This window comes from Hemiscyllium ocellatum, chromosome 4 (genome assembly GCF_020745735.1).
Source record: "Hemiscyllium ocellatum isolate sHemOce1 chromosome 4, sHemOce1.pat.X.cur, whole genome shotgun sequence".
NCBI classification, from domain to species: Eukaryota; Metazoa; Chordata; class Chondrichthyes; order Orectolobiformes; family Hemiscylliidae; genus Hemiscyllium; species Hemiscyllium ocellatum.
The window spans coordinates 100,055,646-100,071,452 of NC_083404.1; the positions used below are offsets into that span (position 1 = coordinate 100,055,646).

General features: G+C 44.9%; 1 protein-coding gene across 1 annotated transcript in view; it reads left to right on the forward strand.

Moving 5' to 3' along the window:
- tmem67 (transmembrane protein 67) overlaps window positions 1-2,515 on the forward strand; it is a 171,691-nt gene extending 169,176 nt beyond the window's left edge. Inside the window, exon 27 of the mRNA XM_060824041.1 lies at window positions 2,435-2,515. Coding sequence (XP_060680024.1) covers window positions 2,435-2,515 — 81 coding nt within the window. The remainder of the gene's footprint in view (window positions 1-2,434) is intronic.
- Window positions 2,516-15,807: the final 13,292 nt, after the last annotated feature.

Below are 15,807 nucleotides of genomic sequence, written 5' to 3' on the forward strand. Positions count from 1 at the left end.
CTGACCTAAAAGTTCAGTCCAATGATGTGAATGTTCTTCCCAGGTTTGGCTAAAAGGAGCCAGAACATGAATAAATTGTACAACTACATGGTCCTTTAAACCTTTATTGCTTTATTGTTGAATAATTGCTTTTTCATTTTTCATTCATAATAACATGACTTTGCACTCATAAATTCCATCCAGAGTTAGAAAATATAATATTTCTTTAACTCTATCTATTAACTATGATCACTATTCGGTTTCCATCCACCTTTCTTTTTCACTTTTCTCACGTCAAGTTTTATTAACTCTATTTCCCTGTTTTCCTCTCTCGTCTCATTAAAATCTTTTCATTTCTCTTTCTCTCTATTTAAATCTATTTTGTAGCTAAATTGCATTGTGACATTGCAATTTCAGGATTCCTTTCTTCTAGTTCTAAATATTGTGCGATTACTTGTATCATCTCATCCTCATAAATCCAGCTTTTACTTCTATCTTCAATTTATCTACTAGCTGTCTTTGTTTAGCTATAGCAAAAGATTGTAAACAATCCATTGTTATAGAGTCATAGAGATGTACAGCATGGAAACAGACCCTTCGGTCCAACTCGCCCATGCTGACCAAATACCCCAACCCAATCTAGTCCCACCTGCCAGCACCCGGTCCATATCCCTCCAAACCCTTCCTATTCATATACCCATCTAAATGCCTCTTAAATATTGCAGTTGTACCAGCCTCCACCACTTCCTCTGCCAGCTCATTCCATACACGTACCACCCTCTGCGTAAAAATGTTGCCCCTTAAGTCTCTTTTATATCATTATATCTTCTACTTTTCAAAAACTCTCAGGAACATTTAAAGCCACCTTTAATAAATTCTGTGTAATAAATTTACCACAACACAGCTGCTTTGTGCCAGACCACTACATAGCCCACACTCTAACAAAAAATGATACATAATCTTCTTAAAACCACTGAATTCAAATGATAATGAGGCCATGAGCTTCATTCAACTTTTCAACTTTAAGTCTATGTGGATTTCTCGAGCTATCAGGAACTAAGTAGCTTAGTCCCACAATCATATATCCCCTCCAACTTCTCTTCTCTGTCCTAGGCCTCTGATGCCACCAAACAATCTTCAAGTTTCCCACTCTTCTCTCCCTGCTAACAAGACCACTGGTTCCTCCCACCACTGTCAAATTTCCAATTTTATATCCCAAAACCACTCCACCCCACCAACAGTATCAGGTCTCTGATTTCAACATTCACCAAAGCACCCAGACCCTGATTCCCTCTCACCATTAGGCTTCAGATTCCCCCACAGGTTTCTGATATCCCCCTACTTCCTAATAAACAACCAGTTCCCCCAACCCAGTAACTTACTCTTCCATCATCATGCCATGAGTCCCACCAAGTTCCCACCACCAAGCTCCTGTCAGCCCCAGCACAACCAACGTGTAGTCTCCTCCCTGCTCTGTAATGCATTGTCTGATTTACCTTTTACTCGCTTCAGGGTCAGTAGACTACCCAATCAGCTACTTAAACTCAGCTTTCTTTGGGATTAGCATCTCCTCTGCCTTAAAATCAACACTAACCTTTCCAGTTGGATTTGCCTTTTTCTGTGGTCTTCATCAACCATGTTCTTTCATTTTCTACAAGTATTTCCCCAATTCACCAGTTAGCTTGAAGAAAATATGTGACAAATACCATCAAAACAGATCAAAATTTGGTTCTTCACAGTACTATGTGTTTATATGTTTATTGCATTTAATTTTATTCAAGTAGAAAACATCAGCTGGGGATTCACCTTACTTCCTCTAAGTAGATACAGAGTGAATATGTAGTTGTGGGTTATGTAATGTGCATCCTCTAAATAAATGCTTAGAAATGCTAAATGTCAGCAAACATGTGCTATAGCTTTGAAAGACAATGCTAGGTTGAGAAAGCAACTCTGCACTGATTATAATACATAAATGTCTTATCCAGACGTTATTAAGGGACAACCCCCACTCTCCTGCAATCCTGAAGCAGTGAAACATTGAAGTCACTATGTTTCAGGGTCTCAACCAGACATCACTTTTAGGGGTATTAACTACTTACACAAAACCAAGCCCTAGGAATATTCTATCCACTACCTCTGAGACAGTGACAAGAAAAATCAGCCAGAGCTGACACTACTAATTACTATCCTAGGAAGTGTGAGAAGATGGTAGAATCTGGTTGTGATGAGCTCCAATCACTAAATGTTTGGATGCTCAACGACCCCAGATGACCAGAGTTCAAGTTCAAAACTTTTGTGAAAATGAGTCGCATAGTCCCATTATTTTATTTAAAATTCCGATTTGCCTTACCTTCATGCTTTGTTAAAGATGATGCATTTTGATCAGAAGCAAAATAAATCCTAACGGTTCTGCACATTTCTCTAAAATTATTGTTTTGTTCTTTCTGATTCAAAGGTTATTCAGTTTATTCGTCTTTCACTAGGACGCAAGAATTTAGCTGCAAAAACGCTGGTTGATGAAAGATTCCTTCTCTGAAATGAAAATGAGTTTATTAGGAGGACAGACTGTCCAAGTGGAACTCTAGTACTAAAGAATCTAATGTTCTTGGACTTGTTTTGCACTAAACAAAAACAATCCTGTTAATATTGTGTTCCTTTGCTGTGGGTACAAATTGTTCCAATAGTCTTTACAATGTTGTGTTGTCTAGTGTTTTAGGTGAGTTTGTCATTTGACAACTAACATACATCTAAATATTCAGTTTTTTCCTCTTCCTTTATCTTTTCTGCATTTGCATTGCGAAGTAATGTACTTCCAACAAATGAATTAGTTTGTAACTTCGGCTGAGCAATGTTATTCTGTATTTTCATTAGAATTTACCATTCTTTACTCTCTCACCATTGGATCAATTTACTTGATTGACTTGATCTTTATGAATTTTGAGTTCTTTGTTAGGAATCGTCATAATCTTTTGTTTATATAAAATGTCAAATATAAATTTAATAATAAAAATTTAAAAACATTTTTGTGTTTATTACTGAATATACTTGCATTTATTAGTAACTGAGATAAACGAATCAAGATCACTGCTAAAGTCTGAAGCACCTTCCCAACTTCGACCTTCATGGATGATTCCCATGAAATTAAATAACATAATTACAAAGGAAAGGTTGGACTATTGAATGCATAGTCTAACTCCTAAGTGACTAGTGAATGGTGGCTCAGTTTCTGCACTGCTGCCTCACAAAGCCAGGGACCCAGGTTTGATTCCAGCCTCGGGTGACTGTCTGTGTGGAGTTGCACATTCTCCAGGGACTGCATGGGTTTCCTCCAGGTGCTCTGGTTTTCTCCCACAGTCCAAGGATGCACAGGTTAGGTCAACAGGTCTCAACCTGACCATGCTAAATTGCCCATTGTATTCAGGGATGTGTAGGTTAGGTGCATTAGTCAGGGGAAAATGTAAGGTAATGGGGTAGGAGTATGGTTCTGGTGTGGACTTGTTGGGCCAAAAGGCCTTTCCAAACTGTAGGGATTCTACGATTCTATGACTCCATACTTACTTCACTCACAACCCCTAGATCCCTTACTCACATATCCTGGACAAACATCCCTTTGGGCCCTGAGACTCACCCCCTCTAGGACTCTACATCCCACCAGAACCTGTCATCCCCACCTTGGGAAACAGCATCTCCTTTGCCCTACTGGAACTGAATTGATTCCCACAGTTGCCAGACTAGACCCTGTGGGACCCTTGCCCCAAGATCCCCAACACCACCACACTCAATCTGACTCCTTGCCCTACTAGAAACAGTTAACCACACCCCCATCCCTACCACCAGACCAAGCCATCTGTCTCCCCCCACCCCGCTTGCTGTAGGACAACCCCAGACCTGACAAATGCCCTCCCAACCCCCTCTGAACCCTGTTTCTCCAACCGACCTCAACATACCCTATACACTTACCTTTCCCCTTGCATCTTACCTGCATTCTAGTTGGCACCCTACCTGCCTCCCCCCCACCTCAACTGCCACCTTATATCGCCGGCATCCAGCCCTCCCAGCACCTTACCCTTTGTGCTTAACCTTTGACAGCAAATATCAAAGAGGCTGCCAGGACCGTTAGATTTCAGAACAAAGCAGCTGACTACTGTAAAAAGGGGGCCTTTTTTAGTGTTCCTCAACCATTTTGTGCTGTGAAAGAACTATCAGAATGGACCTAAGTCTCTACTTTTGAATCTCCATTCAGGAATGTAGAGCACCCTTCTTTTGTAAAAAGAGGCAGAGTTCCAAGTTGCATGAGATTGCCTCTTGCCAGAAAATCTGGCCCAATCTGATTCCAAAAGAGAAGATGGATGGTTTTAATTTCAATATTTTTTCAAAGAATGGAGGGTACATGTGTATTGCGTTTTGTCATTCATGGAGACCAGAGTTTGGGGGAAATTATGAACTTATTTGGTGCTGAGGAAATCTATTCAGTCAGTAATATAAATTGTAGCTGCAGATCGATCTGAGACGGGTACAGCTGAGAACAGAAGTGAGTCAAACAGTCAGGGCAGGCAGGGCCAAGGTAGGACTAATACATTAAACTGCATTTATTTCAATGCAAGGGGCCTAACAGAGAAGGCAGATAAACTCAGGGCATGATTAGGAACATGGGACTGGGATATCATAGCAATTACAGAAACATGGCTCAGGGATGGGCAGAACTGGCAGCTTAATGTTCCAGGATACAATTGCTGCAGAAAGGATAGAAAGGGAGGCAAGAGAGGAGAGGGAGTGGCATTTTTGATAAGGGAGAGCATTACAGCTGTGCTGATGGAGGATATTCCTGGAAATACATCCAGGGAAGTTATTTGGGTGGAACTGAGAAATAAGAAAGGGATGATAACCTGATTGGGATTGTATTATAGACCCCCCCAATAGTCAGAGGGAAATTGAGAAACAAACTTGTAAGGAGATCTCAACTATCTGTAAGAATAATAGGGTAGTTATGGTAGGGGAATTTAACTTTCCAAACATCGACGGGGACTGCCAAAGTGTTAAAGGTTTAGATGGAGAGGAATTTCTAAAGTGTGTACAAGACAATTTTCTGATTCAGTATGTGGATGTACCTACCAGAGAAGTTGCAAAACTTGACCTACCCTTGGGAAATAAGGCAGGGCAGGTGACTGAGGTGTCAGTGGGGGAGCACTTTGGGACTAGCGACCATAATTCTATTTGTTTTAAAATGGTGATGGAAAAGGATAGACCAGATCTAAAAGTTGAAATTCTAAATTGGAGAAAAGCCAATTTTGACGGTATTAGGCAAGATCTTTCAAAAGCTGATTGGAGGCAGATGTTCGCAGGTAAAGGAAAGGCTGGAAAATGGGAAGCCTTCAGAAATGAGATAACAAGAATCCAGAGAAAGTATATTCCTGTCAGGGTGAAAGTGAAGGCTGTTAGGTATAGGGAATGCTGGATGACTAAAGAAATTGAGGGTTTGGTTGAGAAAAAGAAGGAAGCATACGTCAGGTGTAGACAGGATAGATCAAGTGAATCCTTAGAAGAGTATAAAGAAAGTAGAAGTATACTTAAGAAGGAAATCAGGAGGGCAAAAAGGGGACATGAGATAGCTTTGGCAAATAGAATTAAGGAGAATCCAAAGGGATTTTACAAATATATTAAGGACAAAAGGGTAACTAGGGAGAGAATAGAGCCCCTTAAAGATCAGCAAGGCAGACTTTGTGTGGAGCCACAGAAAATGGGGGAGATACTAAATGAATATTTTGCATCAGTATTTACTGTGGAAAAGGATATGGAAGCTATAGACTGTAGGGAAATAGATGGTGACATCTTGCAAAATGTCCAAATTACAGAGGAGGAAGTGCTGGATGTCTTGAAACGGTTAAAGGTAGATAAATCCCAGGACCTGATCAGGTGTACCCGACAACTCTGTGAGAAGCTAGACAAGTGATTGCAGGGCCTCTTGCTGAGATGTTTGTATCATCGATAGTCACAGGTGAGGTGCTGGAAAACTGGAAGTTGGCAAACGTGGTGCCACTGTTTAAGAAGGGTGGTAAAGACAACGCCAGGGAACTATAGACCAGTCAGCCTGACCTCGGTGGTGGGCAAGTTGTTGGAGGGAATCCTGATGGACAGGATGCACATGTATTTGGAAAGGTAACCCCGCCCCCACACCGAACCCCACCCCTGCCCGATCTCCATCCCCGCCTAACCCCGCCTCCACTCCCAGCTCCAGCCCCACACCAGATCCTAGCTCCCAGCCCTGCCGTGTTTTCTCCATCCCTCCAGACCTCCCCGTCTCTGAGAATGAAAGATCAGTCCTTGGCAGAGGCCTCACTTTCATCCCCCTACGCTCTCAGATTAACAAGTTCAACACTCGGCGAGACATCGAACAATTCTTCCGCCGCTTTTGCCTCCGCGCCTACTTCTTCAACCAGGATTCTCGCCCACCCTCTGACGACCTCTTCTCCTGCCTCCAACACACCCCATCCACCTGGACACCCCGTACTGGCCTCTTACCTGCCCTCGATCTCTTCATAGCCAACTGCTGCCACGACATTAACCGCCTCAACCTGTCCACCCCTCTCACCCATTCCAACTTCCCATCCTTGGAACGTGCAGCCCTCCACTCCCTCCGTTCCAACCCCAACATTACTATCAAACCTGCATGCTGGATCAGTGGTGCTGGAAGAGCACAGCAGTTCAGGCAGCATCCAAAGTGCAGCGAAATCGACGTTTCGGGCAAAAGCCCTTCATCAGGAATAAAGGCAGTGAGCCTGAAGCGTGGAGAGATCAGCAAGGGGAGGGTGGGGGTGGGGAGAGAGTAGCATAGAGTACAATGGGTGAGTGGGGGAGAGGATGAAGGTGATAGGTCAGGGAGGAGAGGGTGGAGTGGAAAGGTGGAAAAGGAACTAGGCAGGTCAGACAAGTCCGGACAAGTCATGGGGACAGTGCTGAGCTGGAAGTCTAGAACTAGGGTGAGGTGCGGGAAGGGGAAATGAGGAAACTATCGAAGTTCACATTGATGCCCTGGGGTTGAAGTGTTCCGAGGCGGAAGATGAGGCGTTCTTCCTCCAGGCACCTGGTGGTGAGGGAGCGGCGGTGAAGGAGGCCCAGGACGTCCATGTCCTCGGGAGAGTGGGAAGGGGAGTTGAAATGTTGGGCCACTGGGCGGTGTGGTTGATTGGTGCGGGTGTCTCGGAGATGTTCCCTAAAGCGCTCTGCTAGGAGGCGTCCAATCCCCCCAATGTAGAGGAGACCGCATCGGGAGCAACGGATACAAAAAATGATATTAGTGGATGTGCAGGTAAAACTTTGATGGATGTGGAAGGCTCATTTAGGACCTTGGATAGAGGTGAGGGAGGAGGTGTGGGCACAGGTTTTACATTTCCTGCGGTGGCAGGGGAAGGTGCCAGGATGGGAGGGTGGGTTGTGGGGAGGCGTGGACCTGACCAGGTTGTCACGGAGGGAACGGTCTTTGCGGAAGGCGGAAAGGGGTAGGGAGGGAAATATATCCCTGGTGTTGGGGTCTTTTTGGAGGTGGCAGAAATGTCGGCAGATGATGTGGTTTATGCAAAGGTTTGTAGGGTGGAAGGTGAGCACCAGGCGCGTTCTGTCCTTGTTACAGTTGGAGGGGTGGGGTCTGAGAGCGGAGGTGCGGGATATGGACGAGATGCATTGGAGGGCATCTTTAACCACATGGGAAGGGAAATTGCGGTCTCTAAAGAAGGAGGCCATCTGGTGTGTTCTATGGTGGAACTAGTCCTCCCGGGAGCAGATACGGTGGAGGCGGAGGAATTGGGAATACAGGATGCTATTTTTGCAAGAGGTAGGGTGGGAAGAGGTGTAATCCAGGTAGCTGTGGGAGTCGGTGGGTTTGTAAAAAATGTCAGTGTCAAGTTGGTCGTCATTAATGGAAATGGAGAGGTCCAGGAAGGGGAGGGAGGTGTCAGAGATGGTCCTGCACTTTGGATGCTACCTGAACTGCTGTGCTCTTCCAGCACCACTGATCCAGAATCTGGTTTCCAGCATCTGCAGTCATTGTTTTTACCTCATTGATATCAAACCTGCAGACAAGGGAGGCGCGGTAGTAGTTTGGCGCACCGTCCTTTACACCACTGAGGCTAAACACCAGCGCGTGGACACCTCCTCCTACTGCCCCCTTGACCATGACCCCACCTCCCACCACCAAACCATCGTCTCCCAGACCATCCATGACCTCATCACCTCAGAGGATCTCCCATGCACCGCCTCCAACCTCATAGTCCCACAACCCCGCACCGCCCGTTTCTACCTCCTGCCCAAAATCCACAAACCTGACTGCCCCGGCCGACCCATTGTCTCAGCCTGCTCCTGTCCCACTGAACTCATTTCTGCATACCTCGATACAGTCCTGTCCCCCTTAGTCCAAGAACTCCCCAGCCACACCCTCCACCTCCTCCATGATTTTCGTTTCCCCAATCCCCAACACCTTATCTTCACCATGGACATCCAGTCCCTGTACACCTCCATCCCCCATCACAAAGGACTCAAAGCCCTCCGCTTCTTCCTTTCCCGGCATACCAACCACTACCCTTCCACTGACACCCTCCTTCAACTGACTGAACTGGTCCTCACCCTGAACAACTTCTCTTTCCAATCCTCCCACTTCCTCCAAACCAAAGGGGTAGCCATGGGCATCCGCATGAGCCCCAGCTATGCCTGCCTCTTCGTAGGGTATGTGGAACAGTCCATCTTCCGCAGCTGCACTGGCACCACCCCCCACCTTTTCCTCCGCTACATCGATGACTGTATCGGCACTGCCTCGTGTTCCCACGAGGAGGTTGAATAGTTCATCTACTTTACCAACACCTTCCACCCCGACCTCAAATTTACCTGGACCGTCTCAGACTCCTTCCTCCCCTTCCTAGACCTCTCCATTTCTATCTCGGGTGACCGAATCAACACGGACATTTACTGTAAACCGACCGACTCACACAGCTACCTAGACTACCCCTCCTCCCACACTGCCCCCTGTAAAAACGCCATCCCATATTCCCAATTCCTTCGTCTCTGCCTCATCTGCTCCCAGGATGATCAGTTCCAATACCGAACAACCCAGATGGCCTCCTTCTTCAAAGACCGCAATTTCCCCCCAGACGTGATCGACGATGCTCTCCACCGTACCTCCTGCACTTCTCGCTCCTCTGCCCTTGAGCCCCGCCCCTCCAATCGCCACCAGGACAGAACCTCACTGGTCCTCACCTAGCATCCCCCCAACCTCCATATACATCACATTATCCGCTGTCATTTCCACCACCTCCAAACGGACCCCACCACCAGAGATATGTTTCCCTCCCCTTCCCTATCAATGTTCCGAAAAGACCACTCCCTCCGTGACTCCCTCGTCAGGTCCACACCCCCCACCAACCCAACATCCACTCCCGGCACCTTCCCCTGCAACCGCAAGAAATGCAAAGCTTACGCCCACACCTCCCCCCTTACTTTCCTCCAAGACCCCAAGGGGTCCTTCCATATCCGCCACAAATTCACCTGCATCTCCTCACACATCATTTACTGCATCCGCTGCACCCGATGTGGCCTCCTCTATATTGGGGAGACAGGCAGCCTACTTGAGGAATTTTTCAGAGAACACCTCTGGGACACCCAGACCAACCAACCCAACCACCCCGTGGCTCAACACTTCAACTCCCCCTCCCACTCCACCAAGGACATGCAGGTCCTTGGACTCCTCCATCGCCAGACCATAGCAACACGATGGCTGGAGGAAGAGCGCCTCATCTTTCACCTAGGAACCCTCCAACCACAAGGGATGAACTCAGATTTCTCCAGTTTCCTCATTTCCCCTCCCCCCATCTTGTCTCAGTCCCAACCTTCAAACTCAGCACCACCTTCCTAACCTGCAATCTTCTTCCTGACCTCTCCGCCCCCACCCCCACTCTGGCCTATCACCCTCACCTTAAGCTCCTTCCACCTATCGCATTTCCAATGCCCCTCCCTCAAGTCCCTCCTCCCTACCTTTTATCTTAGCCTGCTTGGCACACTCTCCTCATTCCTGAAGAAGGGCTCATGCCCGAAACGTCGATTCTCCTACTCCTTGGGGGCTGCCTGACCTGCTGCGCTTTTCCAGCAATACATTTTCAGCTCTGATCTCCAGTATCTGCAGTCCTCACTTTCTCCTGATTGGGGATAGTCAACATGGCTTTGTGCGTGAAAAATCATGTCTCACAAACTTGATGGAGATTTTTGAAGAAGTAACAAAGAAGATTGATGAGGGCAGAGCAGTAGATGTGATCTATATGGGCTTCAGTCAGGCGTTCAACAAGGTTCCCCATGGGAGACTGATTAGCAAGGTTAGAACTCATGGAATACAGGGAGAACTTGCCATTTGGATACAGAACTGGCTCAAATGTAGAAGACAGAGGGTGGTGGTGGAGAATTGTTTTTCAGACTGGAGGCCTGTGACCAATGGAGTGCCACAAGGATCGGTGCTGGGCCCTCTATTTTTTGTCATTTACATAAATGATTTGGATGCGAGCATAAGAGGTACAGTTAGTACGTTTGCAGATGACACCAAAATTGGAGGTGTAGTGGACAGCGAAGAGGGTTACCTCAGATTACAACAGGATCTGGACCAGATGGGCCAATGGGCTGAGAAATGGCAGATGGAGTTTAATTCAGATAAATGCGAGGTGCTGCATTTTGGGAAAGCAAATCTTAGCAGGACTTATACATTTAATGGGAAGGACCTAGGGAGTGTTGATAAAGATAGAGATCTTGGAGTGCAGGTTCATAGCTCCTTGAAAGTGGAGTCGCAGGTAGGTAGGATAGTGAAGAAGGCATTTGGTATGCTCTTCTTTAGTGGTCTGAGTATTGAGTACAGGAGTTGGGAGGTCATGTTGCGGCTTTTCAGGGCATGGGTTAGGCCACTGTTGGAATATTGCGTGCAATTCTGGTTTCCTTCCTATCGGAAAGATGTTGTGAAACATGAAAGGGTTCAGAAAAGATTGACAAGGATGTTGCCAGGGTTGGTGGATATGAGCTATAGGGAGAGGCTAAACAGACTGGGGCTGTTTTCCTTGGAGCGTCGGAGGCTGAGGGGTGACCATAGAGAGGTTTACAAAATTATGAGGGTCATGGATAGGATAAATAGACAAAGTCTCTTCCTTGGCATCGGGGAGTCCAGAACGAGAGGGCATAGGTTTAGGGGAAAGATATAAAAGAGACCTAAGGGGCAACTTTTTTACGCAGAGGGTGGTACGTGTATGGAATGACCTGCCAGAGGATGTGGTGGAGGCTGGTACAATTGCAACATTTAAGAGACATCTGGATGGGTATATGAATAGGAAGGGTTTGAAGGGACATGGGTCGGGTGCTAGCAGGTGGGACTAGATTGGGTTGGGATATCTGGTCGGCGTGGACGGGTTGGACCGAAGGGTCTGTTTCCATGCTGTACATCTCTATGACTCTGTGAGGTCCTTATGACTGGCAATGATCCCTACTGGATTCTTTGTATATATAGATATCCTTACTACAATTATATGTCAGATTAGCTATAGTAGTGTTCTCATCTCTGAGTCTGAATTTTAAAGTCTGAAGTCCCACATGAGTCCAAGACTTTGCTTGTTTCAAAGTATAACCATGGGAGTACTTCACTGTTGGCATTGCAGTCTTTCAGATGTAATATTGAACTGAGGCCTCACCTGTCATAACAGGTTGAAAAAGAATCTCATGACACTGATACAAATAGGGAAATGGAATTCTCACTAGGGTCTTGGACAATATTTATTCCTCAACCAACATCACTAAAACAGATTATCTAATTGTGATTAAAGAATGATACATCACAGAAAAAGAACACCGGGCCATCATACCCGTGGCTCTTTGAAAGATTCGCCCAATTGTTTATCTGCTCTTTCTAATCCTGAAAATGTTTCCAATTTCAGAAGTTAACCAGTTCCCTTTTCAAAAATTATCTATTCTGCTTCGATTTACATGCCCCTTGTCACTCAGTATGATCCAAATTATAATAACGTGTAACATCTTTTCACCGTGTCACCGTTGGTTCTTTTGAGAATTACCTTCAGTGTGTTCTCTATAATCAGTTTTTTTGACAATGTAAGTTTTTTCTCCTTATTTACACTATCAAAAACCTTCATGATGTCGATCATCTCTACCAAATGTCTCCTTAATATTTTCAACACTGAAGAAAACAACCCTTGTTTCTCTAATCATTCCATGTAACACAAGTCTTTCTTCTCTGGTACTATTTTATTCAATCTCCTCTGCTTTTTGTTTTTGCACTCGAGGTGGAATTTTAAACGGAAAGTCCCTGGCCAAGCAACAGGACCATTAGTCACTGAAACCCATTGGAATCTCCAGTGGACTTCAATATAACTCTTTAACTGAGCCGCAACATTAGCAGTCAACTTCTAGTCTCCTTGACCAGTTAGGGACACAAGCTGTGATGATGTGTTAGATCAGTGAAAGGAAGTTCTAATTAAAGGACCATAATATTGGTTAGAATGTTGCACCTGCATATGGAATTTTTAAAACTGCAGTAACCACAGAAGTAAAGGAAAGACCTGAAGAGGCTGCTCCCCAAGCATCTCACTCTGACCTGTGGGTCTTGCTGAAGAGTCTGATTGGCTTCAATGAGGTGACATCTCCCAAGGACAGGTGGAAGAAGACACTCTGTCCATTGAAATTGACATGGATAGAAACAGCAAAGAAAGTAAGGAAGAATTGTGCTCATTCCAATCTGGATAGAGACAAAAAAAACTCCAATCCGGAGGAAGCGCACCAGGACTATTCAGAACTTAACTAGTATGGGAAAGCTGTATACTTTGTACACTTGAAAGTGCCATGCCTCACACCCTAGCTTTTCTAGCATTGTGATTTTTGAGAAGATTTGTAGCTCAAGTTGAGGTTCAGTTTGTAAGTTTGGTCACTGAACTGGAAGGTTTGTTTTCAAATGTTCCATCGTGAGCCTCCGGTGAAGCACTGGTGTTATGTCCCACTTTCTATTTATGTGTCTTGGCCTCTTCAGATGGGTGGTATCATTTCTGGTTCTTTTTCTCACAGGTTGGTAAATGGGGTCCAAATCGATGTGTTTATTCGTGGAGTTCTGGTTTTAATGCCAGGTCTCTAGGAATTCCTGTGCATGTCCCTGTTTAGCCTTTCCCAGGATGGATGTGTTGTTCCAGTCGAAGTGGTGTCCTTCTTCGTCTGTATGTAAAGGTATGAGTGATAGTGGGTCATGCCCTTTGGTGGCTAGTTGGTGTTCATGTTGGCTATTTTTCCACCTGTCTGTCTGATGTAGTGTTTGTTACAGTCCTTGCATGGTATTTTGTAAATGACATTCATTTTGCTGGTTGTTTGTATCGGATCCTTTAGGTTCATCAGCCGCTATTTAAGTGTGTTGGTAGATTTGTGGATTACCATGCTGCCATGGGGTGGGAGTAGTCTAGTAGTCATTTCAAAAATGCCTTTAATGTATGGTAGTGTGGCTAGAGTTTCTGGGCACATTGTGTCTGCTTGTTTGGGTTTGCAGTTAGGATTCGGCAGACTATGTTTATCGGGTACCCATTCTTCTTGAATACACTGTATAGGTATTTTTTGTTTCCACTGCTCATAGTTCCTGGGTACTGCAGTGTGTTGTGGCCCATTTAAATAATGTTCCGAAGCATTATTTGTGAGTGTTGGGATGATTGCTTCCGTAGTTAAGTATCTGGTCTGTGTGTGTGTTGCTTTCCTCTAGACACTGATCTGAAGTTCTCCATTAACTGTTTGTTCCACTATGACGTCTAGGAAGGGAAGTATGTTGGTTGTTCTCCTCCTTTTTTGTGAATCCTTACTGGCATAAACCTAAACAAGCAGACACAACACGTCGAGAAACTCTAGCCACATTACCATACATCAAAGACATTTCTGAAATGACTATCAGACTACACCGACCCCTTGGCATCATGGTAGTCCACAAACCTACCAACATACTTAAACAGCAGCTGTGAGAAAAAGAACCGGAAATGTTATCACTCACCTTAAGAGACCAAGATACATAAATAGAAAGTGGGACATAACACCAGTGCTTCACCAGAGGCTCACTGATGATGTTACCCAGCATGGTGATGAAACATCTGAAAACAAACCTTACAGCTCAGTGAGCAAACTTACAATGTTTTCCAGTATTTTTTGACATAGCACTGCTTCGGACATGTCACCCTGCAACTTCACTCATTCTTCGTCAGGCATCGTACATCCCCATCTGAGAAGCCAACATTCATACACATCCTGTTGCCTCATGCACATTTCTCATCATCAACCTTCAGAAATATTGTCTTTCTCTGATGTCTACACATTGAAACTACACACACTTATAGGAGGGAAGAAAAAAATCTCAGAGAGAGGCAGAAAGTCAGGAATGGGTGGGTTTGGATAGTGCAATGAAGTAGCCCTCAAGTGACACTGATATTGGCACTGTTTGCCCTGCTTTTGTTCCAGAGAGCTGCAGATATTAGCAACAACTTGCTGAGCTACTTGAGACAGATGCTCAGACTTGTTATGGGAACTGATTGCGGCTAGCAGTAGAGACGGACAGCTGACTGTGAGTGAAGTGCAAGACAGGAGAGTGAGTTGCAAGTTGGCAATCACCTATCAAGTAGTGAAAGTATTCTCTGAGACGGAGTGCTATGAACAACAGCCTCTTATTGGCTTGGCTGCAGTTCTTCAGTTTCAATGATCAAAAAGTGTCCTAGATTCACAGCTTCACTGAAGAAATACTCCCTATTGACCACTTGCCTCAACCTATCCTAACAAGTTGCTGACAGGTCATTCATAGGTCCACTGGCTGTCAAAACCAAAATTTACAATTAAAACAGAATTTTAAAACTTCTTTAAATATTTAAATTCTATGTGACACATCTGCATAGAAGACCTTCAAACCCACCCAGATGAAATGTGGAAGAGAACTATGTAACATTGAGATTCTGACCCAGTGTCACTTTTAGGTGGCTTAACTCTACCCATACATTGAATCCTGATGCCCCTTACTGTAACAAATCTTCCTACTGCGTCTATTTTTAAAGCCAAAGATATATTTTTCCCAAAAATATTATTTTTCCATAAAATCTTTAAAAGTATATTACAAATAATTTTGTCTTGAATATTACAGACAGCGCAATTTATTCAACTTATCTCTAGATGCCGTTTTCCATCTTTAGCTCAAAACTATTGTAATGGTCTTAGTCTTTACAATATACATGCCATGTCAGGCAAGTAGCCAGAGGACAAACTATAACTTGAAAATGCTATAATGTGCAGTCGATTCAACTTTTCTCCATGCACCGTGTTCCATTCTGAGATGCTTCAACACAATTTCAACACACTTGAAGTCGACAATATGCATTACTGTCTGGGTCTCTTCCCTTCCCAACTCCTTAACATAGAATTCACCAGTTTCCCAATCCCCCCATCCCCCACCTCATCCCAGACCCAGTACTCTCTCTCCACCATGCCCCCTTAATCTGACCCTACCTGTCCATCTTCTTCCCACCTATCCACTCCCTTCCCACTGACCAATCACAGTCACCTTCTATCTGCATCCACCTATTGCCACCCCCCCACCCTCCCCACCATCCTTTCCCAGACTTATCCCCTCCCTCTATTTATGTAAGGTGATGAAAGGTTCCAACCTGAAATGTCAACTCCCCTCCTCCTCTGAGGCTGTTTAACCTGCTGTGCTTTTTCCAGCTCTACTCTTTATCCACTCTGACTCTCCAGCATCTGCAGTTCTCACTATCTCCTCTTACTCTTAAGGTGGGCTACATG